The sequence below is a fragment of the Neodiprion lecontei genome, chromosome 6 (assembly GCF_021901455.1).
Source record: "Neodiprion lecontei isolate iyNeoLeco1 chromosome 6, iyNeoLeco1.1, whole genome shotgun sequence".
In the NCBI taxonomy this organism is placed as follows: Eukaryota; Metazoa; Arthropoda; class Insecta; order Hymenoptera; family Diprionidae; genus Neodiprion; species Neodiprion lecontei.
Genome location: NC_060265.1, coordinates 2831216 through 2857285, shown reverse-complemented (window position 1 = coordinate 2857285; position 26070 = coordinate 2831216). Strand labels below are relative to the sequence as shown.

The window sequence follows — 26070 nt, the reverse complement described above, 5'->3', positions numbered from 1 at the left end:
TCGCAAACGCGAAACTCCTGCACGTGCCGAAATTCTCAAGAATTTAAACCATCCAAACAGACTGCGTATGAATTCTATTGACTCGGCTCACTCGTCATCGCTTTGCGGATCAAAGATGATCATGATCACTACTAGCTGACTTTCCTTTTCTCTGCATGTAGGCGTCGAAGAAAAAAAATAATGATAATAATAATAACAAGAACAAGCATACGTATATGATATATACAGATGTCTTCTCACTTTGAGATTGCTGTGATCACTGTGCCAAATGCATGGGTATAATACGACTTCAGAGCTTGGTCTGGTATTCTTTTTATTTTCCCCTTTTTCTTTCTTACTCTATTTTGTGGAAACTTAATGGGCTGCGCAGAGTAACTTATTGGTTAGATTTCATCGAGCGATATATACATAAGAAATACATACCTACATATATTGACGCGAAACGGTTATACATATAGGTATATCAAGATTTAGCTTGCACGGGGTTTAAAAGAAGTGTATTTAAAATATTCAAAAAAACTAATGCTCCGTGCGAACTTCACGTCACAGATTGCAAATCGAGCTTTGCGATCTAATTAGAACAGCGCTGAGTCAATTGTGCATGTTTGTGATTAATTAGCACGTATCTGGTGTTGAGGAGGCGGTTGCAGGTCTCGTTAGTATAGGTATGCAGACAGGATATGCGGTTTTATTCAGTAAATAGTTCACGAAGCTGCAGGCCTTGTTTTGCGGTATAGTTTAAACGTAGTGTAAAACCATCCAACAAGGCGTACAATTACTTCTTACCAATTCCAACGTCGCTCTTTGTACATAATATTACCATTTAAATCTGATAAATGAGCAAACGTGCGTACAATTATTGCGTGTCACGTTGACATTCGTTTTCGTAAAATTTGAATATAAAGAAAAACGTCACATCCGTATGAATGCGCTTAACGATATATGTAATTTCGTGTTACCGGATCAAAAATCCGGTACATAACTACATTTGTATCGTATCCCTACGTCATGTTTTATGATTTGAAATTCTTTTCGTCTCGACGGCGATCATCAGCTGCGCGTTTCGCGCTGCAGATACCAGAGTTTATGTATAGATTTTATTACCTCGGAGGATTTTTTTACCCATTTTTCATAAGACAATATTACATACGTCAAGGTACCCTAAGCATACATATTTATTCCTAGACTCGATCATATCGCAACGATTCATGCTGAGGAAAAACCGATACTTCACCATTTTCGAATTGGCTTAAATTTAGTAAACTGTAATAAGACAAAAAAAAAAAAACGATAAAGTTGCTAACTTCAACATCGTTAGACTCGTTGATACACGCATACTATAGGGCCTAATTTCTAATTTGCTGCACTTCCTCGTGAGGTGTTGCGATGGGGCTTTTATAGATCGCGAGCTGATACATCATCCTCTGCAAGGATTATACTGTTATATTATACCTATATTCTTCGTGAATCATGTGAGTGTGAATTCAACTAAGCGGCCTCGTCTAGGGTTCGTATCAAACATATACTCGCACATCACGCAGCCCGATTGCTTATCCCCAACGGGTGAATTTCGTTGTTTAAATGGCGCCCGGTAATATCAGGGTGACAAGCGATTACAATATCTAGTCGAGGTGTAAAAAGGTGCGATGATAATACTTCTTTATACCCTCCCCACCACTCCTCGATTCATTAATTATTAACCCGATATTATACGAAGATTTTTAAAATTACCGACTAGATCTTCGTTTCTCTTTTAATCATTCCATTCCTCTCAGTCTTCTTACATGTTTTCCTTCACGGGACTCGAAAAATTGGTAGAGCAATACTGTTGTTATACAACTTTGGGCTGTTTTGCAGTATGGTGTTATATGTTGGTATGTACACATATACGTTATAGGCACGGATTATGTGTAGGTATGCGGATTAAGATCCGTGGGGTGAAATTTGTTGAAAATACATCGCGTTGCGGGGAAATCTTTTTTCTCTTTCTTCTTTCACTCTTTTCACAGCCATTCCGCATCGGTATACGTATACATATACGTATAGATATATCCTTCAGCGTTCGTTGAGCTTCGCCGGAAACTCGGGACCCATGAACGAAAGACGCGTTTTAGATTTATAGCGGTGAGAGACACCGAAAAGAAACTTTAACCGGCTGGAATCAGGGATGTTTTGACACCGCGACTTTAGCAGACCTCTTTATAATATCTGTCCCGTCCCCCAATATATCTATCTACTTCCCATTCCGTCTTTCACGGAGAAACTGTAATTCAAGATTTTTTTTTGAAATTGGGGCATCGCTCGTCGAACATGTGAGAAAACGAAAAAAAAAAAAAATCACCCATCTATCCAGTGGTAAAAATTACCCATAATTTGCCTGTATATAAATAATGTAATTTTGCTGTACTGCGCGTTTTAGCATTTGTTTGTTTTTTTTTCAAATTCTTTTACAATCAACGCACCGGTCTGCTGTAATAGAGGAACTCCTAAAAATCAGTTCAACAGTGGAATTTTTCTGAACTTTGGTCATACGAAGAGTAGCGTAGATTAGACTGATTTCATTCGATTTCATTTTGGCAAGCTTCCAACTCGGTAGCACGCATTGATTTATCGACTCCGCAGTTCTGCTCCCAATCAAATGTATATATTTGTATATATGTATGTAGATATAAACATTAGCAGTGAATTAACTGTGAGGCGTATTCATAATATCTATTATAGATCCATAATACTGCATATTTTGCCAAATGTCTGCAACAACATCTATTCTGTATTCTTCACATCTCGAATCAGGATACGGTCGGCGATTGTTGCCGATGATGTTATTTTTTTTTACCTTCCTTCCTTTCTTTTCTTTCTTCGATGTTTATTTATTCATTCATTTATTTTTACTCCTCTGGTCTAGCAGCGGCGGGACATTTCACGATGATTAGAAAACGATATATTTTTTTTTCTTTTTTTCTTGCGTACGCAATTTCTAAGGTATAGAGAACGAGACTATACGCATCTTTAGGAAAAATATTATCGAGTTTGTACTTTGAGATGTAATTATACAGACAGTTTTTCATGTAATAAGGAAGCTTATAAAGTACAATGAAGTAAGTTATTATATACATCAGTTTATATTCAATTACCATTTCCTTTTACGAGAAACGTTCCGCACAGACTGTCGTTGTGTTCTGGTTTTGGGCGGTGACCGAATGATGTATGCTTTGTGAAATTTATCCATGCATATATGCTTTTTGTAAGCAACGCTTAGGCAATCAGGGCAAAGAGAACCTCGTCGTCAATAGTTTTGCTACGTACGTGTAATCTAAAAACCGCGTAAAATCTCGCTGAAATTTGTCAGTCACGCAGATTTTGTGGAAACAGGGAAATAACATTTGTTGTGTAACAGTTAATTTATTGATACGGAGCGACATGTCGCAGGGTTAAAATGAAATAGCTATGTAGGTGTATAAATATCGTACTCATTGTTTGTATACAACGCGAGTGAACAGCTGTTTGGTGCATTTCAACCCTTTGAGTCACAGATTATTGTGCTGAATCGACTTTTGTAAAAATATAGTTTTCTGTGATTTTTGAGGTCGCTAGTTTATACGAATCTGAAATCGGATTTCAAAAATTCGAGATGGCGACTCGAATATGGCGGACGATAATTTCAAATTTGATCGAATACGGTAAAAAAATTCTATGCAGTGGTTTTTCGGGTCGTTGATTAGATTTGCCGTACTGAATTTTCAAAATCTGATCTCAGATTCCTTACCAGCGACCCTAAAAACCCGTGAACAGAGTTTTTTTTCTCCCGAAGTGATCAAATTCGAAATTTTCGTCCGCCGTCTTCAATTTTTAAAATCCGATTTCAGATTCGTAAAAACTGACCCCAAAAGCTTATAATTTATGTCAAACATGTATACATATAGAGGGAGTAACTTTCTAGGAAATGCAATATTCCTTCAAATTTCCCGATTACATATATTCAATCAATGTGTTTCTAACAATAACAATTTACATTACATCGCAACAATTACTCTCGAATATCGAAAACCTATTAGTAATCTATCAGAAATAGCAAAAGACCGAATAGAAATATGTCGAAAAGTTCTCTTGATACCCAAAAAATGTATATAAAATAGGTAGTAAGAATACTTACCACTATGACTCACAGGGTTAGTATCCACGAATTTTATCGAACTTACCGCGTCGATCGAAATTATTTATTGGGTCATCCTTACCACCATTAAATATATGCGTGCACCGCACGTATAACGCGGAACGAGGTACGCGTCATACATAAAACACATTTACACGTGGTTGTAGTAGTGCGGCGATATGTACATTCGTCATTACACACACACACACACACACGTCGCCGAGGTGCGTTGAATCAGTGTTGCAAAAGCCTGTCATGGGTATTATTTTTTTCCCACACACATGTAATAAGGAAGGATATATATATATATATACCATGACCGTACGCATGCATACACGTATGTACGCGTGTGCTACGTATGTTTAATTTACCTACATTATAGGCATAGCATGCGCTAGCAGCTAGGCCAGCTGATCTATATAGGCAAGTGAGTTTGAAAGTAGACGGCAGCATGTCAAAAGCAAGAGTGAAAGCACCCATGCTTGAACTTGTGCTATTTTTACGTGTATAGGGTGATCCAGAAAACGTTTCCATTTATCCTTGGACATTGTACAATGTCTGCGTGTGTATACATGTATGTATATTGTACACTACTATGATAATCGCCGACGACGACGATGACGAAAATCGGATACGTGATTGTAATTATATGACATACAAAATGTTCAGGTTGTAATCATCGTCATTATTCATCCATGCATTTATGTACGAAAGAAAGTCGATTAGTAAAAAGTTTCGTACGTTGCGGATAATATGCGTTAATATTATATTACATATTAATTCTCGATGAATCCCGCCTGTAACTTTACGCACTGCATTCATTTCTATACATATAATATAACGCCGGAGTTCTATATTTTATACGTGAAAAGAGCGCCGGGCCTCTTCAGAGCTAGGTTTTAATTTTATATTTCAGATTGGAACGTCGAGTATTTTTTACTTCCTCTTATTTTTTTTTTTTAATTTGTCTCTCTCTCTCTCTTTATCTCTTTTTTTTTCATTTTGTTTTTAATCTTATTTTTCATTGATAGGTAGGTGGATGCGTCTAGTTGAAGGCGAAAGCCTACACGAAAATAGCCTACATGTGTACGTACATACATGCACACGTATGCCTGTATATCTGTATACTTGGCCTCAAAGACAACAAGAAACGCGCAGGAGTATTTAAATATATGCACTGTATGTGTATGTAGTGTATTATTCGTTACGTTACACAGGTGTGTGTTTAATAGCGCGTTAATCGAAGAATTATTTCGTCTCGACTTAATTCACGTATATTATTATTTAGGTATACATACGTGTGAAATAAAATGTAGCCGATATATTCAATGTGCATAGATGATGCGTACAAATGATACAAATGTAGAGATAGTGGAACAAATAAATTCAACGAAAATTATTTTAATTTCGGTACATATATCGTATGTATATTTTTGACTGAAATAAAGGTCCAACTATTTGAAACGCTGTATTTTTGCGTGAATTTCAATAGAAAGGATCATGGTCAAGATTCAAGTAAACTTTCTCAAGTTAATTGCAAGTGGAAAAGAATTTTGAAATTGAGAATCTTTATTTCAGGCTCCATTTTCCAGATTTAATCTATATACGCATTATTTCTCGAGTATAATCCTATATATTTAATTTTAAGTCACTCGCGTTAAATTTGTAAAATGGAAACTTTGACCTCACGGTCGTTATACGCGATAGACAAAATATTTTTTTTTAATTTTCACCTTACTCACTTTGTAGCTTTAATTATTTCCTTAAAAATTGTTTGTTTTTTTTTCACGCCAATTTATCCAGTATCAAGCGAAATAGTGTCTGAAAAACTTTGATCGTACGTAGGAAGTGAAAAAACCATTATTAGTACATGGCTAGAGATTCAACCTCTGAGTGTCACCTTTCTTAATCTTTAGTCAAAAATTATTGTCTCAATAATTGGAAAATTTAACAGCTGTTCAGAGATTGTCCTTAAAATTCGGTAATCGAATTTATAGTGTTCCTTAAAATGGCAATCGTGTTTTTCCGTCTTGCCAACTCTAGGACTAGAGATTTTTCACTGTTTTTAAATTATCCTTACGTTCTTTAATGCCCAAGTTCAAACAAAGAACGGCGACTCTTATTTGCCTACCTCCACCATTAGAATTACCAAGTTTTTTCACTTGCTACTCATCGTTAGGATCAATAAGTTTTTCGGGCACTATTTCACTTGACATTGGATAACTTGACGAGAAAAAATGGTACAGACGTAATAATAGGGGGAAAAAAAGAACACCGCACAAAACGACAAAAAAAAACTGCAAAATGAATAACTTGAAAATCTTAAAAAAAGAAATTCCGTTCATCGCGTACAATGACCGAGCGAAGTCGAAGATTGACTTGCCATATTTGACATTTAACCGTGACAGTAAAGGTAGGATTACTTGAGAAAATATACGTAGGGAGTAAATCTGGAGAATGGTGTTCGAACCAAAGATTTTCAGTTTCAATATCATTTTCCACTTGGAATTTACGCGAAGTTACAGCGTTTCAAAGTTGGACCTTTCGTCGGCCGATAAAGGAAGGGAGGGGCAGGACATTAATTTTTTCGATTTACGAGTGATGTGTATACGAAATTTACGAGATTGATATGCGTTATCATCTCCGGTCTGATGTAAAGATATATTATACGCATAGCTTCGTTCGAGTCATATAAAACTCATGTTTATCAATGTATATAATACGTATTATGTATATATGTATATACCGATGTATACGTATGTTATTAAACTTCCTGCATAAGGCATTTCTCGTTCCCCCTCAACACATGAACGGTTCTTCATCAATCAGTGTCTATCTGACGCGATAATCAATCACGACACTTTTGGTTTAGTGACAGTTATTAATCTGGACAATGCTATTCCAACGGGTTTACAGTAATTTCCATGCAGAATATCGTATTTATCCGTATGTATGTCATCACGTATGTATTTGTGTATGTATACGTTTTTGTTTATAATTAAGCCTACGTGTAGCAGCAAGAAATATTTTCTTTTTAAATCATGATGTTATCACACGTTATATTTATATTATGATGGTTTAATAAGAGGTTTCGAAGTGACGCGTAATCCTGATTAATTTTGACATTTCATAATCACCTGTGTATAATCTGGCAAGATTTTATATTTTATTATCATATTTTATATTCATCCACTTGTGTGAACTCAACTAAATTTATTTTCTTTTGTTACAGCGATTTGTCAAGCAACAATATAACTAACATTCCGGCCTTTGCATTTCATCAGTTTTCTACACTTCAAGTTTTGTAAGTATTTCATTGTAAGCCTCGCGGTATGTGAACTGACCCAGTGCTCGCATACCTTACAATGATATTTACACATATTTTCAACACTTGAAAATGTATTATTTTTGCGACAGGTCTTTTCGGCGTAATCATTTGGTTTCAATCAGCGTCGACGCGTTTGTTAATTCAACGAATTTAAAAGTGCTGTGAGTAGATTTTTTTCAATTGTCAGGAAGGACGGGGAGCAGATTCATATTATACTACTACATTATTGATTAATTGTGAATTTTCAAATGTTACTTGCAGAGAACTTGACGACAATCTGCTAACAGAAATACCGAGAGCTATCGTACAGCTACAGAACCTCGAGGACTTGTAAGCACAATTATCATTTATCATTAACGGTTTAATGGAACTACGAAATTCTATTACTCGTACTTCTTTGATGCCATATTTCAAATCCAAGGTCTATAACGAATAATCGAATACAAAGGATAGAAGGCGGATTGCTACAGCACTTGGGAAATCTGGAGTCCTTGGATCTGAGAGGAAATCCCATAAAAGAAATACATCCTGATAGCTTTCAGGAACTCAAGAAACTTCGTAAACTGTTAGTATCTGTAACTGGCAAAAAAAAAGTCTATTGATTTCATTAAACAATTGCGAGTAAAACGCTAAACATGCCTGCCTAGGAATGATTCTATTCTCCGCTATCCAACATTAAATAAACAGCTTGTCTGTGTATTTTATCTTTCAGGATTCTGTCCAACGTTAGGGACTTGAAAGAGTTCCCAAATCTGAACGGAACTGGAGCACTGGAATTGCTAAGACTAGATCGCGCTCGACTGAAGGAGGTACCGGCTGGACTTTGTCGAACATGTCCAAAACTTAAGAGTTTGTAAGTTTTGAAATAGGTTTATTTATGCGTTGAATCTCATGTATGCGGTATCCCAACAGGTTACGCATCAACGGCATATTTATTTATATAATCATCTAGTTTTATTTTTTCTTTATTTTTTCAGAGACCTGAAGTCCAATTACTTGACACGCATTCCAAATTTGACAGAGTGCAGTGATCTTCGTGTTTTGTGAGTATTTAACAACTCTCTCTCTCTCTCGCTCTCTCTCTCTCTCTCTCTCTCTCTAAACACACACATATATATATCTGATTCTCTGTTGGTTTTTCTTTTTTCCGAGTTTCCCTAATTTTGTCTGTCTGATGCATGCACTGCAGTTGTTCATAAGTGTAATGGTCAGTGGCGATCGAATGGTCGATCATAGCTTTTAGGCCAGTCGATCGCGACACAGCAAAGAAAAATTCATGACTCTGTCAAAAACATATTTCATTCAATTCTGTGGAAAAGATCTGAGATCCGTAGATCGCACAGAGTCTGGACAGTAAACAGTAGATGTTAGATCTGATTAAATTGGCTATTCCTGATCTGTAGTAACTTGAATATCTGTTTTCAGGGACCTGACTAGTAACATGATTTCTTCGTTATCTGGACAACCTTTTAAAAATCTCTCTGCGCTACATGATTTACTTCTGTCAAATAACAATCTACGATCACTACCAGGAGATGGTTTCGATGGTCTATTCAAATTGCAAGTTCTGTAAGTTTCAGTTTTGATTGATCCAAGAATTGAGAAAAGAATTTTCTTAATTTACTTGATGAATAAATCAAAATAAAAATTAAATATGTTACAGAGATCTTGAAAGTAATTACATTGAATACATACATCCGGATACATTCAGAGAGAATAAACACCTTGAAGATCTGTAAGTGTAATATCGAGTTGCGATATAGGAGTGGATCGAATTACCTTGTTGATTATTCTTACACACGATCTCTGTCTTTCAGAAATCTTGGAAACAACATATTTGCAACTTTGCCAACGGCTGGACTTTCTCAGTTACTGCATTTGAAAACGTTCAATAATCCTGCGCTCAAGGAATTTCCAGCACCCGAAATGTTTCCCCGCGTTCAGACTATGGTATTGTCTTATGCTTACCATTGCTGTGCTTTTCTTACCATGGAATTGGACGAACCAATTACCAAATCACCGGTAGAAGAGTCGGTACTTTTTCCTACCAATAATAAATTTGACATGAGTCTTTGGAATTCTAGTCTCACTGATATTTGGCCACAGTTACGTAAGTATAAGTACATAATTTATTATAATTTAGCTGCATGTATAAAACTTTGCACACTCAATACCAAAAGAACGATAGAAAATAGAAGGGTATTACTATAAATATATTATTATTATAAAAATGAAGGGTATTGGTAGTGAAGTTTCATTTGTAATACATTCTTCAGAATCTTTTCATTTATTTTTTTATTCCAATCACACTTAATGCTGCAAAATGTTGGAACATAACATGTTGTTAACAAATATCTTTCGAATATAGAATCAATAATTGCATAGAAGTTCAAAGAAAATCGCAGAAACAAAATTGCTCAGCGTTATAGTAACAACTAATTGAATAAATATGTAACAATTTGGTATTGGTATGAAATTGTTTGGAAAAAGTTTGCAGCACTGAAGTGATGAAATTTTTTAGATAACTTGAGCAACAAATTTGGAACAGAAATAAATGAACTTTGGGATAACTTTGGTTCAGATTTTACATACCCTGGTAACCTGCCTGCCTATGTGGAGGATTATTTTGAGGACCAGGAAGGACGAAGTACGATTCCAAGTCATTTGGCACCGTTGCACGTACAGTGCTTGCCCCAGCCTGGTTTGTTTCTCCACATACCGACCTCTCGGTTCCCTAAGAATTTCGATTCCAGAATACCCGACCCAGGCATTAATTATTTCAACTGTATAATTCAATTCCAGGACCCTTTTTGCCATGTCAAGACTTGTTCGACTGGTGGACCTTGCGCTGTGGAGTTTGGATCGTCTTTCTCCTGGCCATGCTTGGAAACGGCACCGTTGTATTTGTCCTGATCTTTTCAAGGAGTAAGATGGACGTACCAAGGTTTTTGGTATGCAATTTGGCTGCCGCCGATTTCTTCATGGGTGTCTACTTGGGTAAGTGAATTGAACGTTTCTTTGTCGGTGTCGTTTTAATCTATTCTCGTACCCCTGTCCAGGCTTGTTAGCGGTGGTCGATGCCTCGACACTCGGCGAATTTAGGATGTACGCCATTCGATGGCAGATGTCTACTGGATGTCAACTTGCCGGTTTTCTCGGTGTTCTCAGCTCTGAATTAAGTGTTTACACCCTTGCGGTGATAACTTTGGAAAGAAATTATGCCATTACTCACGCAATGCATCTTAATAAACGGCTATCTCTGAAACACGCCGGATACATTATGACCGTTGGATGGGGATTTGCTCTCTCAATGGCAACATTACCCCTGCTTGGCGTATCTGACTACCGAAAATTTGCGATATGTTTACCATTTGAAACAACAGGGACAGTTTCTCTTACGTATGTAGTTTTTTTAATGCTCATTAACGGAGTAGCATTTTTAATTCTGATGGGATGCTACCTGAAAATGTATTGCGCTATTCGTGGCTCCCAGGCATGGAATTCAAATGATTCGAGAATCGCCAAACGAATGGCTCTTCTGGTATTCACAGACTTCTTATGCTGGTCTCCGATAGCATTTTTTTCACTCACTGCAACATTTGGCCTACAGTTGGTTTCGTTGGAGCAGGCGAAAGTATTTGCCGTGTTCGTTCTACCCTTAAATTCATGTTGCAACCCTTTCTTATATGCTATATTAACTAAACAGTTTAAAAAGGATTGTGTGCTGATTTGCAAAGCAATTGAAGAATCTCGCGTAACGAGAGGTATAGGTAGATGTCGTCACAGCTCAAATTTTAGCAACCGACAAACTCCGGCCAATACTAATAGTCTAGTTGATAGATCGTCGAGGGAAAATCAAGCACCATGTGTGTGTAACACTCGACTCCTCGAAGCAAGTCAGTGTAGAGGTAATTGGTGGGGAACGAGATGGTTGTGGCCGTGTACGCGTAGTCAGCATGAAAGACACGCGCGCAGCGATCAGTACGCTTATCAAATTGCCGAAATACAACAAAAACAGCACAAGCGTGCTTCGTCTGTGTCTTCTAGTGAAAATTTTTCTTCTTCGAGATCAGATTCTTGGAGACAGACCCACCACTGCGGTATACCATTACGATTACTAGACCCCAAGAGACGGGCCTCTTCATGGTTGATAACAAGGAAACCGTCTCAAGACTCTAATCTTAGCTCATCGCGCAACGATTCCTCTGGCTCAGCGACAACTGCTAGCACTAGTACGTGGAGAATGTCTCGCTCAAGCGCTTCTCTAGAGGTGACTGCCCGTCCAGCGCCGAGACCTGTAAGGCCAAAGCCGCGATTAACGAGACAACTTGCCGTTCAAGAACCAGATCCTCCTGCGTCGCCGGGTAGATTAGCTGTTAGACTTTTGGCCACGATACCTTCAGCGGCTGAAATGAGCGAACAGCAGGATGATGATGGTGTGTTAGGAAATTGATAATGCCAGTAAAGAAAGGAAGAAATGAAATGTAGGGAAAAATATATTTATACACTTACTTAAGTTAATGACTTTACACGTGGTGTAGAAAATTTACTATTGCAACGGGGTAATGCAATTAACTGGCCATGTTAAGAGTTGGAAAAAGAATATATATATACATATATATATATATATTGTAGCTATAGTAATATACATATAAGTAAAGAAAAGGCCATGACATTAAATCCACCTCCATTGCTCTCTGAAAACCAGAATGATAAATTATTGATATATATCTCCTTTCCATAGTGTATTATGTCATAGTTTTCAGTGTTTCTTTCTCTCTCTCTCTCTCTCTCTCTCTCTCTCTCTCTCTCTCTCTCTCTCTCTCTCTCTCTCTCTCTCTCTCTCTCTCTCTCTCTCTCTCTCTCTCTCTCTCTCTCTCTTTCTCTCTCTCTCTCTCGCTCTCAGCTCTCTTCATAGTTGCGTCAACTGGTAAGGATACAAACTGTTGACATTAATATTCGTAGATTTTTCGGAATTTATAAGACTGACGAAATACATTTTATATAATCCTATGCAGCAATGCCCACTCAACTGTTACATTTTAAATCCACACTACTTGACGTACAAGATCAAGAAATGCATAACTCCCGTTTATTATTATTACAGTTGTAAGTTACTCGGAGGTGGATTTGCTGATATTTTGTAAAATCGACACAAAAATATATTGTTATTAAAAAATTTGCACGGAACTGAATTACACACTGATTCATGAAAGGTGAAATCAGCTAATGACAAGTATTGAATCAAGTCTTGTAGGAAAGTTGGAAATATTATAATTTCATCCACAACATAATTCCCCTGAATGATACGTTTCAATTTACCATTTTTATGTAAGTATTTATTATGTACAAGTATTAACATTATCATTAATATACACATATTATTTATAAAAGATTAATATATTCCGTGAAAATATACATCACATAACAACATATTCATGTGTAGCCCATTCAATTGATGTAGATACTAGGTCTTTTAGTCTAGGATCTTTTAGTCACTCATTATCAGAACTAATCAGTTGCCTCGTGAAAATTATCATAAATATGTAACTGACGCAGTTATAGTTTAATTCAAAACCAGTCCACTCTGAGAGACACAGATTGCGCACCAATCTTACAAAAATAATCCTGCGTGTAATTATTCTACACAAATTTATCCTATACGAAACGATCCCATGTAAAATTATATTTCCACGCAACGTTATCCTCCACGAAATTGATCCTCACGCGGAGTTTCGACACATAACTACTGGTCTGGTTTCATGATGATATACCTAATAAGTACGTGTAAAATAATTAGGTGTAGGATAATTTTCTGTACAATTGTCATGCCCCGCCATGACACGGATAGCTAATAATTGATCTATTATTTGCTCAACGGTATATGTATAATGACAGGATAGCTGAAAAAAACGAAAGCAAGAAAACCAATCCATTTACCTTGCTCATATTGTTGACTTTCGGATTTCATTCGAGAAAATTTCATGCTACCATAATCAGTTAGATTTTGTATGCACAACATAATGTAGCTGTTTACTGTTTGCGGATAGATTTAAAGAGTTATCATTAGTTGAGTCAATTATTAATTGAAATAGAATTGCATTTTCCAGCCACTGATAGTTTAACCATGGTCAAAGAAATGATCTATATTCAGAATGTTTGTAATTTGCTGCGGTTGCCGCATTGGATTCCACTGAATACGATGCCTTCGTATTATATTACATTGAATACGTGATCTGTGTTGCCTGTCATGTTATATCAATGATGGTGGTGACATATTTCACCATTATTGGTCAGTTAATTCTAATAAAACTCGGAACATTTTGTAGCTCAAGATGGGTAAAATAACGACTCCACAGTAGAGCCAATATATTGTAATTACTAACTTGAAAAAGGATGTAATAAGTTGTGTGAAATGTTGATCACTCAAATATTGAAACTTTGAAACAAATTTTGTGTGATAGCTAATATATTAAGCAAACTGATAATTATTCATGCTAACAATTAAATTATAGTTTATATTCCTCGCTGTAAGATATATACGTACCCTAACGATAAGACGTTTGTCTTGCGTACATTTTAGGTAAACTGATCGTTCCTATAATGCTACTGGTTGTATACTCTTTGATGTCCACAGTATTGAATCATTATTGGGAAGAAAAATATATCCTCCAAATCGTTATAGTAATATTTAATTTTAAAAAAACTAGTAAAAGCTGCAATATTCACTTTATACACGTATAGGTATACATATTCATACAATTATACATATTTTATTGAAGAGTCCCTCCTTCCTATTGGAGTTATTTATAGCAATATTTCTACTGGCTACGTTATTGACCCGCGATTTGTAAATATAAAAAGACACGTTTTAACATTCTTCCGAAGTAACAAGTTGCAAGTGTAATAAAATAGCAGTATCGCAGCATACATTTTATATCGTAGGGAAAATTTTTAAACTTCAGAACAATATAAATCGCGACAGTTCTTTAAGCATTTTCTTGTGATTTTATTGAAATGAGTATTCTATCGTAATAATCAGAACAAGCTGCAACCTACGAATTCCGAAATTACTTATGAACGAGATTTATCTGTTGATACCTTTACCAAGACTTTGTACTCAATAGATGAGATTTTATCCATTTTCGGTCGGTATAGCGCTTCGAAAACATCTATACCTGCATACCTGCCGGTGATTGATTAATATCGTAACGCCATCGGTAGTAGTGTCAGGGTGTCTAAGGTGTGTGAACACAACTTCGGTACGGTGTTAGTATAATTTGTTGTGTGGCAATAAGTTGACTTTGAACAACAAGAAAAACAATATTCATTTGGTGATCACATACTTATGATTATAAGCTTGAAAGATATTCAATCCAACGTAACGTTTCACGGCAATATCATAAAAGTGAACAACACTCTCTAAATTGCAGTGATTGAATAACTAAAAATTACGCATTTTGTGTCACAACTATTTTTAAAAACGCCTAATACGTGCAGTTCATGTAGGTGGTTGACGGGTATTTTTCTACATGCTCTAATGTTTTGAAACAACAAATATTAATTATAGATATACATATATTAGAGGTAAGGAAATTGAATGTGAGGTATTTGAAAGAAGTCTGGCTATGCATTGTACGTCAAAAAGGAAATTATTCAGCATATTTGTACCAGTATTTCTATACACAGGTATGCCAATGCTGGGGTACATTCATAATTTATTACAAATTTTTATTACACATGTAAGCTCAAGGTAGATCATTGATAATTATTATACATAAAAGCATGGGGTGTAAGGACGATAATATTGTTGGACAATAAGAACTGAATCATTGAACTCATGTAAACCTAGTCAATATTTTGCAGTATATACGAAATATTATATCCTGTTCAATAGGCCTACGATTAACAGATTGTAAATGCTTACAAAAGAGAAACACAGCTTGATTTGATTGTTTACAGATGAATAACGATCAATCTTAAAAATGGGCAAATCGACAGAAATCGCTGTTGGGTTCGTTTGTTTTTTTTCTCCATTTATCTCGCCCTAATTCTATATAAAGATAAGTTTGAAACTTGATAGAAAACGCAGTACGAATAGCCTGCATATAGTTACTTATTGTGCCAAAGACTAAATACTTGAAGACCTTGCAATGCTGAGTTTACTATTAGGAGTCATAATGTTGTCTGTGTTTATAAATATTTAAATTCTGTGAGTGAAATTATAAGAGTCAATTTATCTAACGTATTCGTTAGAGGTTTACAAAGCAGGTAAATAAAATTATCGAGTCATTAGCCTGGCTCACTTAGCCTGTTTGTATTGAAAAATCAGCATTCTTTTTTTTTTAGTATCACGTGAACTGTTGTTAATTGATCTACTCCAATGTAATTAAAGTATGTCGCCGATAACTTGATCCGTATTTATTTCACTTTCAATTAGAAGAGGATTAGTAAAAAAAAAAAAATCCCAAAAAAAAAAGAAACAAACGTATTTATACTTGAATACTAATTTTTATTTCGGAAAGTTTGATATATTTCTTTGATTACAAGGAAGACGCACATGTTCTATACAGGCATTGAAATCCTTACATAATATTCATTTAAAGATATTTCAATTGCGTTACAACTAATGTACAGTGAATATGTTTAAAGGGGCCCAAAACTATTAATTTCAACTACTGGGCCATACACATTCAGATAGAACATGTTCAATTATTTTTTCAATTGATATAATTATTCATGTACACAATATATTTGTTTAGCTGTTCAGTAGAAGGAGTTTGCAAATGGATTGCCCTTATATCTCTGAGGATTTTGAATGGGATGCACGGCCTCCTTGAAAATATTCTGTACACAACTTGCCCAATAATAAGTCATGTAAGTAAGTACATGATCTATTTTATGTACATTTATGTGCCTACATCTATTTACAATCTCGCGTATGATTGATAGTTTTAATCATAGTTACGTTGAGATTCTTCTCATTTCAATATATACGTGCGATAAGACACGAAGTGAATTACTACCCTCGTTTAATCTGTATTTGACGTATGTACCCCGTCACGTAATGCAGGATTTTAGTTAATATTGGGATTAATTTGCTTTGATGGGGGGAAACAAAAAAAAAAACAAGGAAGTGGGTGCCACCGCAATAGACTTAACAGTGCTAGAGTAGCCGTAACTAAATGTTTGAAAAATGCTAAAGTAGTGCAAGATTACTGTTCATTTTCTGCCACTTTTACACCATTAAACAATAATGTATTAAAAGCGTAGGTATAAGTTTTTTCTATCAAGTCACTTGAGTAAAATTATTTTTAACTGGTATAGAATCGTGCGTAAACATTGGGTAATTAACTGAACTCTCGCAAAGCATTCAGCATAATTAAGAATTTAAAGTCAACAATCCAGAGTTTATCACCCAGTTTTTTTTTTTTGCTATGAAGCAAAACAATGCAACTGTCATTCAAAGACTCTTTTGGCATGAAAGAAAAAAATTTCAATATATTCCAAGAAGTACAGACTTCATTGCCAATCTTGAAAATAATATACTACTAACTTTGAGGTTGTTACGTGGTAATCAAGTTCAAGCTATCATTACACCGACAATACAACCACTGTTGAAATTTTTAAAGTTATTCAGATCCTGTACATCTGTTCATTCTTGCTAATTGGAGGAATTTCCTCATGTTATTGCTTTTCATTTATATTTTTCACATAATTAGGTCACTTGGAAATTCGCATTACATATATCTGATATCGTCTTCTCTGTTTTTTTTTTATTTCAGATTTATCAAATTTTATAATACACTATAACAGAGAGTCGAATTATCTTCGCCATATCATGCGATTTACAAAAGTCAAAGTTTGGAACATTATTTAACTAATACTTTTCAAACATGATTCACACAAAATGCTGAATTCGAGAAATCGTTAGGCTTCATTCTTTCCAGAAATTTGCGTTCATAGATCGTTATATCACTACACTTGATGTGTTGTGATGCAATATTCTAACATATGTGTGAAGATAATTTGTGCTTGGACCGTATTCCAACAATCACAAAACTACCGTAAATAACGTGGTCAAAAAAATAAAGTCTTATCGAAAGTTATCGTATTATACCATGAAAAACTTATTGCAATACATCACAATTTTATACTTTTAATTCTTGTTTCTTTTTTCTTTTTCGGCATTGAGAATTGCGTAAATAAAACGATCATTTTCCAATCATTGTTGATACCATAGCTAGCTACATAAATTCTAGTTAATTATTACAGAATTCGGTGTATCATATAGTATGTTTATTGAATTATTACAGCAAACGGGATGAGACACATGTGTCTAAACAATTAACCAAATAAATTTGAAATAATAATTCCTACTTGAGATGTAAAGTTTTTTTCCAAATATTTTAAGTATGTAACATTATGGTGACTAGTCAGGATCATGTGAGCTTAGATTTATTTTTCTTAAATGGGAAATGAAGCTTTCTGCGCCTCCTTTTGAGCTCGTCATTATCAGCAGTGGAATTCGAATCGGTTGATAAAGTTTCGTCATCGACTGACATGACAGTAGGAAGATCTTTCAGTGATTTCTTAACAGTATTTATACGGCTGGTCAATTTCTCAGCTGTATCTAACGAATTGTCAGAAAATGATGTTTTGGATAGGAATGATGAGGTAGTCGGTTCGCTGAGGACCATGTTAGTATCCTGGCTGTAAGATCGCACCATGTGCGACGTACGGGTTTTTTCTCTGGGGAGGAACCTTCGGGGTTCTTCGTTTCCTTCCCCGACGATAAAATGTACAGCTTCCGGTGGCGTGTCCTTTCCCGTTTCACTGCCAGACGAGTCTGGAGGTATTGACGATTCCTTCCATGTTAAAGTCTCGAACATACCTGTAGACATAATGCGATCTGCCACTATATCAAATCCTGTCCAAGAGCATCTTATTACATTTAACCAGATATACTGAAATTGTAATAAATACGCGTGCCAGTGCTTTTCATTTCCTGAAAGCTTTTCGAAAGCTTTTGGATTTTAAGTAGTACTCAAATTTCTCAATGTGAACAGTACAAAAGTTATCGAATCAAATACACCTGTATGTATGAAACAATATTGCACTAAAAATTTTTGTTATTAGTGAACATTAAATTAAAAATAGTTATTTCATGCTAGTGATTAGATGATGTAACTCCATTGAGGTTGCTAATAATCACTCCACAGCAACCGATAAAATAACATTCTCATGGCCAACAACTAAATAGTAAACAAAACATACAGATACTACGCAGAGGTGAAACCTTTTGCTAATAGCTTGAATATTATTATTGCAAGAATTCAGAGATATTCGAGTGCTTTTAAATTCATTGATCTTTTTATCTGCTTAGGTTTTTTGATATGTTTCTTAAATACCTAATTCTATTTCGAAGTAGAATTTCAAAACCCATATATGCAAGGCGTATGTTGACGTGAAGCGTACAAGACACATATACGTATATATATCTAAGCACAAATATTTTTGAAAGCAAACTAATACTTCGATTTATAGATTTGTTATCTTTATTTTTGTTTTAACTTTTTTCGAAAACAGCCACAGGTGTTTCAAAAAAATTGGAATCTCGTTTTCGCAGACATTTGAAATTTTATTCATTATGAGCTATGCGTTCGAGTGAGTACATAATTTTCATTGAATGTATGTTAATCGCGTTCTCCGTACTATTTGTCTAAGAATAGAAAGGAAAAGAATCAAACATGTATATTCGTTTATACAGCCATTCTACAAAATATATTAAAGATAATTGTTATTATCATAAAATTCTACAGAATATTAAAATGTTCTTCATCCCACGACTATCACAATCTAAATATTACAAATTATATTCTTGCACATAAATATGTATACATACATACATACATACATGCATACAAAAGTTATTGGTGTGCAGTGACAAAAAATTCAGATCTTTAACAATATTGCTATGTATCGACTACAATTACTACAATCGTTAATATATTGGTGCTTGGAACTGAAGTGAAAGCGTATTCAGAGTTTGAAATGACTCTAGTTGCCAATTATAATGCAAATTTCAATTGTACAGTACTTACATGCAAATTCTTTTTGACATCGCTTTGAGGTAAAGCAATTTAATAAACGTAGGTTCGGTTATTTGTCCCCTTTTATTCGACTAACTAAGACCATTCGTTAAATAACGGAACATTGAAATTTGTTGCAACAATGAATGTCCGAGCTATTATTGTAGCAGGAAATAAATCCCAAATGATTAAAAAGTGTGACACAAAAAAAAAAAAAAATACTAAAAGGTCATTTGATATTCAGCCACAATGGTATCAACTTAAACACACGTCGTATGTACTAATCGTAGTAAATATTCACTTATTTAAATATAAAAATAATCAAAAGAAATCTTTAATATGGTTCTATACGCTTAATTTGATTTTAAAATGAATTTAAAAACTAACTGTAGCCAGCTACAGACGGTTCATTCGAAAAATAAAACCTTGAATATTAATCAAGGTATGATTTTATTGATGTGATCCTATCAAATACCAGTAAGTATATTTGATAACCAGCCAAGTGTCATATCTACAATAGCTGTCAAGTAACAGTATAATAGTGTGTGGATAGATTAACAAGAGTGAACCCATCACTTTTTACTAAATTTGAAAGGAGGTACAGATGCACAGTGAGCTCGAAAATGTTTGTTAATAATTGAAGTGGCCTATGATTATTGTAAAATCTATGCTCAACTGTGCTATGGAGTGAAATTTCATTTGTTAGTACTGCTCGGCAAAATTTGAGAAGTAACTTCGACAAGTCAAGAATGTCCAATTAGATTTGAGCACAATCGCTCTTTTCCCTTATCTCCAGATTTCGTCAATGACGTAAATATATTTAAACTATTTTGATTACAATTGCTGTTAGCATATTGTGTCATTATCAAATTATTACTGGCACGTTATTGCTTCAAATATGTTTCTAGCACAGTGTAAAAATTCATAACTACTTGAATGTATTCGAAATAGAACATTCCTGTAGAAGTAGAATTCAAAATTATACTGCTGGTGATTCAATTTTATCCACGCTAAATCCAACAATCCATAAATTGCAGATATTAAGACTAAGTCTCGCGTTCCTTCAATATTGTAGACTTCGGTAAAATATTATAAATATAGAAAAAAAAATTACGGTCAATTTTTGAAATTAAATAAATATACAAAATGAAAGAATACCGACAAAATTAATTTTGCGTGCATTTATCGATTAACATTCACATATGCAATAATGTGAGAAGTGTGCTGTTATTTCGAATTAAAGTAAATTTTGTATATATAAATATGATAATAAATACAGCAAGGATTTGTCGAAGCAGACCCCTCACACTGACTGTAGAGACAAAGTTACAGCATTTGATATGAGAAACAGACTGACCTAACAGACAGACTAATAAATGCACGCGCTTCGAGAGGTTCTATCTATATGTTTACCACTTCTGTGTATACAAGTATACAGGATCGTGATAATACGTATTATTTGAAATATGTTACTGAAAATTCACCACACAACTTGTTTTAGATTTTGCGTCGAATATCTAACAGCAAGATCTTACGTTTGAAAAATTTCTACAACAGGTTTCAAGAGTAATATAATCAGATCTGAATGAACACAAGTATCGTGATTAAAAATTCAATGTAACATATTTATTTGTCATTAAAAGAAATCAGCCACATACGAAAATGTGAAAAAAAGGGTGAAGATAATCGTATGTGTAATAAATTCATATAGGCATCGGTGACTGAAGATATGTTAAGACTGTTATGGCACGGGGGTAATTTCAGTACTCCGGACTCACCGATTCGTCTTATGGGATTCCAATGTAAAATCGAGTTGACATAATAGAATACTGAAATTTCCCCCTTTCACCTCCTTTGACCTATTATGCCAAAGTTTATGAGGCTAGCAGACTTTATATATCTTCAGTCAACATAGGCACTGACAATAGATAGTGTCAGTTGGGTTGGATATACCCGTGTCAGTCAAGGTGATTCCGTCATTGTCGGAGGTGCTTATTCGTGAGCGTTCGGTATAGGTTTCAAAATTTACCAATGATACCAAAACATGAGTGTATGTTAGGTAAACTATATGTTGATACACTTTGGTACCATATACCAGGTACTCGCCAAACATCGCCTCAGGTGACTTTAACTATTGCCAGCTCCTATACCAGGCATTTGACTAATATGAGCCTTGGTAGAGGTCCATTTGCACAATTCACTAATGTGCAAATAAAACTTATATCACTGAGATGACGCTATTCAATTTTACCATATAACGATCACCAAAATAAAAATGGTCTTTTCAGAAAAGCACATCTATAAACTAGAGCCGTGTCAAAAATATTTCATTTGAAGCAATGTGTTGGAAGAGAAAAGCAATGGTTTTATAAGTGAAGGCAGAGGTGTTGTCATAGTGAGATGAGCATCAATCGGTCAATCTGAGTGCTCTTGGATGTCCAAATCCGGCTTACCTGCAGCACCTGATGTTGATGGTGAATATACAGAGCTTACATCGTCGTCCAAGTCATCTTGACTACTCATGCGCCCTGAAACACAATGTCATTCTAAAATCGACCCATCGATATCATGTGGTATTCAACATTGCTCAATTGCTCAAAAATATTAGAAAACATTAAGTTGACCATTTTTATTTTTCATAGAACAAAATTGTACTAGCATATAAAGCATGGAATATTTAACCACAGGTACAGCTTTTTAGATGGTACACTGAGAAGTAATGGCACAGTTTTTATTTTTCGAATACTGATTTTGCAAAGCAACGGTTGTAAGAATGCGTAAATCCATACCTCTGAATCCAATACCTCGGCCATTTGGTGCTCCTCTATAGAGGATATTTTCGAGGTAAGGTAAACCACTGTTATTGATTATGTTGAAACCACACAGGAGCTCAATTTGCTTCCAACGGTGAACTCGCTCCTGTAACTCAATGGTAACTTCGTTCAACGATGTCCTTGCATCGACGATACTTTTGTCCACTTCATCTATGGACTTGCCATGAGTAGAAACAAACGCACCCACCAGACTGGACCTCTTCTTTCTTAACTTTTCACACTGTTTATAACAAATTTATTTACAGTATTCAGAATTTTTTGTAAACTAGAAATGATACAACATTGAATGCACCATACTTTTTATCATACTATCAATACATACTGCCTCACGAGCTTGCTGTAATTGTTTTTCTGCAGCTAGTTTCTTTTTGGTGTATGCTTTGTTCTCTACTTCATGGGTCAATTGCAACCAGTGCTGAAGACCTACAGGTGGAGACCAACAGCGATCTTCCAGTTCACCAACGGTGCGTTGTAACTCCATTTTCAGCATCTGGAAATGGAAAAATGTTCAATCTGACATATCTTTCGAATTCCACAGAAAACTATTATACCAACGCAATCGTAACTATCAAGTTCATGCCATTGTATACATGAGCAGGTCCACCAAACACACATGAATAATGGATATATCCTATACAGGTTGTTAATAACAATATTACCTCGATTTCTGATTTCAGTTGTGTAACCTCAAGATCTGAGTAAGATGTGTTGAGAGCCATAGTTTCGTCTTGTAAACGTTTTTCTAGATTTTGTTTCTCTGTTGCAGTACTTTCCTGCTCTAATCTTGCTCTCTCCAGTTCTTTCTGAAATTTCATTTTCAAAATAGATATTAGTATCGATGGTAGGGATTGTGAGTGAATTTAACTCACGAGACTTGTAAATATCAAGAGTATGTTGCCATTTTACCTGAAGATCTTCTAACGCAACTTCGGCCTTTTGCAAACTCTCCATATCCTTCATCATTCTAAAAAGATGCTTCTGAGAGCTTTTTTTTTGTTGGTAGGCATACCAACATCCAATCAGTGCCCCAAACAACAGTGTGATGAGAATCAGATCTTTAAGACTGTGACCAGTATCTATTTGTATGTATGAAATAATTATTATGATATGTTTGATATTATTTTTCATCTATCATTATCTGAAAAACCGGATCATAGTTACCCTTTGGAGGTCCAAATAAAACGACATCCATAGCTTTTAAGGCAATTTTTTGCTTATGAATTGGATCCTTGATTCCAAGAACATTGCTAAGGTAGTGCATGTTGTTAACAGCTAGTCTGAAAGAAATACAGTTTGACAATTGTGTAACGAGAATTTCGAACAGATGTAAGAGAAGCATTAATTACCTGGGTAAAGTGGCACCAGTAACGCGATGCTGAATAAACGTTGGTACGTATTGGGGAAGATCAACATTCGATGTCAGCCATTCTGAAGTTTGTTCTATGGTCCAGTTGTGTACCTTTATCAAATGTTTTTCAAATTAAGCGGAGGATCCACTTGAAATATTTTTTTCCATCTTGTATATGAATTTGATTTGCTTTTTCCTCAAAATTCAAATATTTAAACTTGAGTTTAACTTATTGCAAGCTGCGAAATTCATAAAAATACGAAATTGGAAGTAAAAATTGTTAAAGCATGCTTGTGCTCATGGTATTCCAAATCAACATGTAGAAAGGCATAAACTATTTAGTCACATTTTGTACCTCAGAACGGAGCCAAGCCTCCCACAATTCTCTAACACTAATGTGCATATCGTCATTATGATGAAACGCACGTTGTCTCCTTTCATATCCAGCTTCGTACTGCAGTTCTTCTCTCAAAAACTGTCAATAACATAGAAACGTCAAGGACTTTTTGGATTTGTCCAAGCTCTAGTCTTGTGCGAGCAGGCATCATCGATGAACCTCTGCGAGTGTCATAGAAATAGTACTTACATCATCTGATTCGGAAAGATCTACATTTCCATTGGCGTCATCATCCAACTGGCTGTGAAGCGACTTAATTGCTTCGAGGCCTAATCGGTCATGAGAGGCCATTGTCAAACAAGCTAAGTCATCGTTACAAGTCTCTGTACCTGCGAAGTCATTGAAATGACGGTGACTGACGCATACCATGAAGTTTTAGTCAACAAAAACATATATTGAGGGGCATTCATAAAGTGTAGTTTGAGTCGTTAAGTAAAAATTGGTTTGTGTCATAAAATTCTACAGGTACATACTAGGCACATGTACAAACTAACAGCAATAGTAGGTTTACTTTGCAAACTAAATGGGACAGATTTATATCATTTCAGGCGTAAGACCAAATTTGGTAACGATTGGTAACTAGAGTAATTTTGAATTTTCTAACGACTGAGAGCTGATATGAAATTTGAAATTTGTAAGAAAGAAATGTCAATATTAATGGTGCCCAATGCTGATTACTGTGTACTACTTGTTGCAGTCCTGCTCATCTGGAAGTGTATTTGAAAAATACTTCAATATTATAATTATTGGACACCTCACATGTGGTAGAAATTATTTTTAATGCTAGTTGTAGTAAGACTTGTACATGGTTTCTATAGAAACTGAAATTGGCTCATTTTTATAATACGTTTGCAATGTTATAATTATCCCTTTCATACTTACAAATTCTCTTTTTGTAGGTGGCATTGGAAAGCACGAAAAGGATATTAGTCAAATTTCAATAAGTTTGCGGCACAAGCAGTCAAAAGTTTGTTATTTACAGGAAATGTATATAATTTCCTTAACTATGTCCATAAATAGAATTGCCGCAAATAGGAAGGATATTATTATAATGATATTATTGACTTGAGTAAAATATTTCTTTTTGACCATTATAAATTCAACGGACACTTGTAGGATATAACGGATCTATACAATTTCACAATAAATTTAATTCAGGTACGCATGTAAATTGTGGTCAATTTATCTGCTTGAACCGAGTACGATGTACCTCTCTTAGATCTGTCAAAAATTTCACTAATAAAAGGTAGAAGCTAAACAATCTGTAAGTCTGGCGAGTATTCGTCAATGCTGTGAATTTGTATAGTTGTTAGAGAGAACTTACTGGATTCGTGTGCGACAGCCTGGGCCAATCGATCAGTGAGGCTAGAGGTAAATGCTGTTATTTTAGGTCCAGACGCCCCGGTCGAACCGGGTTGGTAATTATTGCCGGAGTCTAGCGCACCCCCAGTAGCAACTCCGTGGCCAAAACACCAGCAAAACACGTAGCACGAAAATAATCCAATTACTTCGGCATTTACGACTGCTCGCATTTTAGGTTAGATCCGATTCAACTCCGCCAGCGTTCGCCAACTATCTTTTTTTCTACTCGTGTTGGAAATAAAAATCTGGCACTCGAATACACCACTCGTATTTGGTATGACAGTTAATTGGTAGCCGTCAGCGTTCAAGGTTACAATAATGAAACCGGGGGCTGAATTTTTGAGCAAATGAATTTTACTGATTTAGACTGTCGCCTATACAGCCAGTTTACGTGTACAAAAATATCACAACTGAACAACGTGCCAATATTTTCCACGCCATTAAAATTATTTTAAACAACGTTAAGATTATTTCAAATTATTTAAATATCGCACGAATTAAGTACACTTGGTTCACTGAAAAAAAAGGATCGCTCTGCTGGTTGCTCCAACAATTA

At 35.2% G+C, this 26070-nt stretch overlaps 2 protein-coding genes across 6 annotated transcripts in view; one reads left to right on the top strand and one right to left on the bottom strand.

The window, feature by feature from the left end:
- The window catches only part of LOC107222637 (lutropin-choriogonadotropic hormone receptor), a 19953-nt gene extending 2397 nt beyond the window's left edge, over nucleotides 1-17556 (top strand). Inside the window, exons 2-13 of one of the 2 annotated variants that reach the window (XM_015662076.2) lie at nucleotides 7386-7457; nucleotides 7571-7642; nucleotides 7743-7811; nucleotides 7903-8046; nucleotides 8194-8334; nucleotides 8459-8524; nucleotides 8907-9050; nucleotides 9145-9216; nucleotides 9299-9591; nucleotides 10063-10182; nucleotides 10284-10478; nucleotides 10541-17556. In XM_015662076.2, coding sequence (XP_015517562.2) covers nucleotides 7386-7457; nucleotides 7571-7642; nucleotides 7743-7811; nucleotides 7903-8046; nucleotides 8194-8334; nucleotides 8459-8524; nucleotides 8907-9050; nucleotides 9145-9216; nucleotides 9299-9591; nucleotides 10063-10182; nucleotides 10284-10478; nucleotides 10541-11934 — 2782 coding nt within the window. In that variant the 3' untranslated portion in view covers nucleotides 11935-17556. Of the gene's footprint in view, nucleotides 1-7385; nucleotides 7458-7570; nucleotides 7643-7742; nucleotides 7812-7902; nucleotides 8047-8193; nucleotides 8335-8458; nucleotides 8525-8906; nucleotides 9051-9144; nucleotides 9217-9298; nucleotides 9592-10002; nucleotides 10183-10283; nucleotides 10479-10540 lie in introns of both variants that reach the window. The other variant, XM_046743684.1, reaches the window with a different exon arrangement.
- LOC107222639 (stromal interaction molecule homolog) lies at nucleotides 17177-26070 on the bottom strand. Of its 4 annotated transcripts, XM_046743689.1 has the most exons (12): nucleotides 25477-25611; nucleotides 25035-25041; nucleotides 24342-24481; nucleotides 24111-24230; nucleotides 23754-23866; nucleotides 23569-23684; nucleotides 23314-23483; nucleotides 23067-23210; nucleotides 22730-22897; nucleotides 22363-22627; nucleotides 22027-22101; nucleotides 17177-18393 (listed from the first exon to the last, which is right to left on the bottom strand). In XM_046743689.1, the coding sequence occupies exons 3-12, from the start codon at nucleotides 24441-24443 to the stop codon at nucleotides 17924-17926; spliced, it is 1743 nt and encodes a 580-aa protein (XP_046599645.1). In that variant the 5' UTR covers nucleotides 24444-24481; nucleotides 25035-25041; nucleotides 25477-25611; the 3' UTR covers nucleotides 17177-17923. The 4 variants fall into 4 exon arrangements, with proteins under 4 accessions (XP_046599645.1, XP_015517565.1, XP_015517566.1 ...); XM_015662079.2 differs by lacking the exon at nucleotides 25035-25041 and having other exon boundaries at nucleotides 25477-26070; XM_015662080.2 differs by lacking the exon at nucleotides 25035-25041 and having other exon boundaries at nucleotides 17177-18375; nucleotides 25477-26069.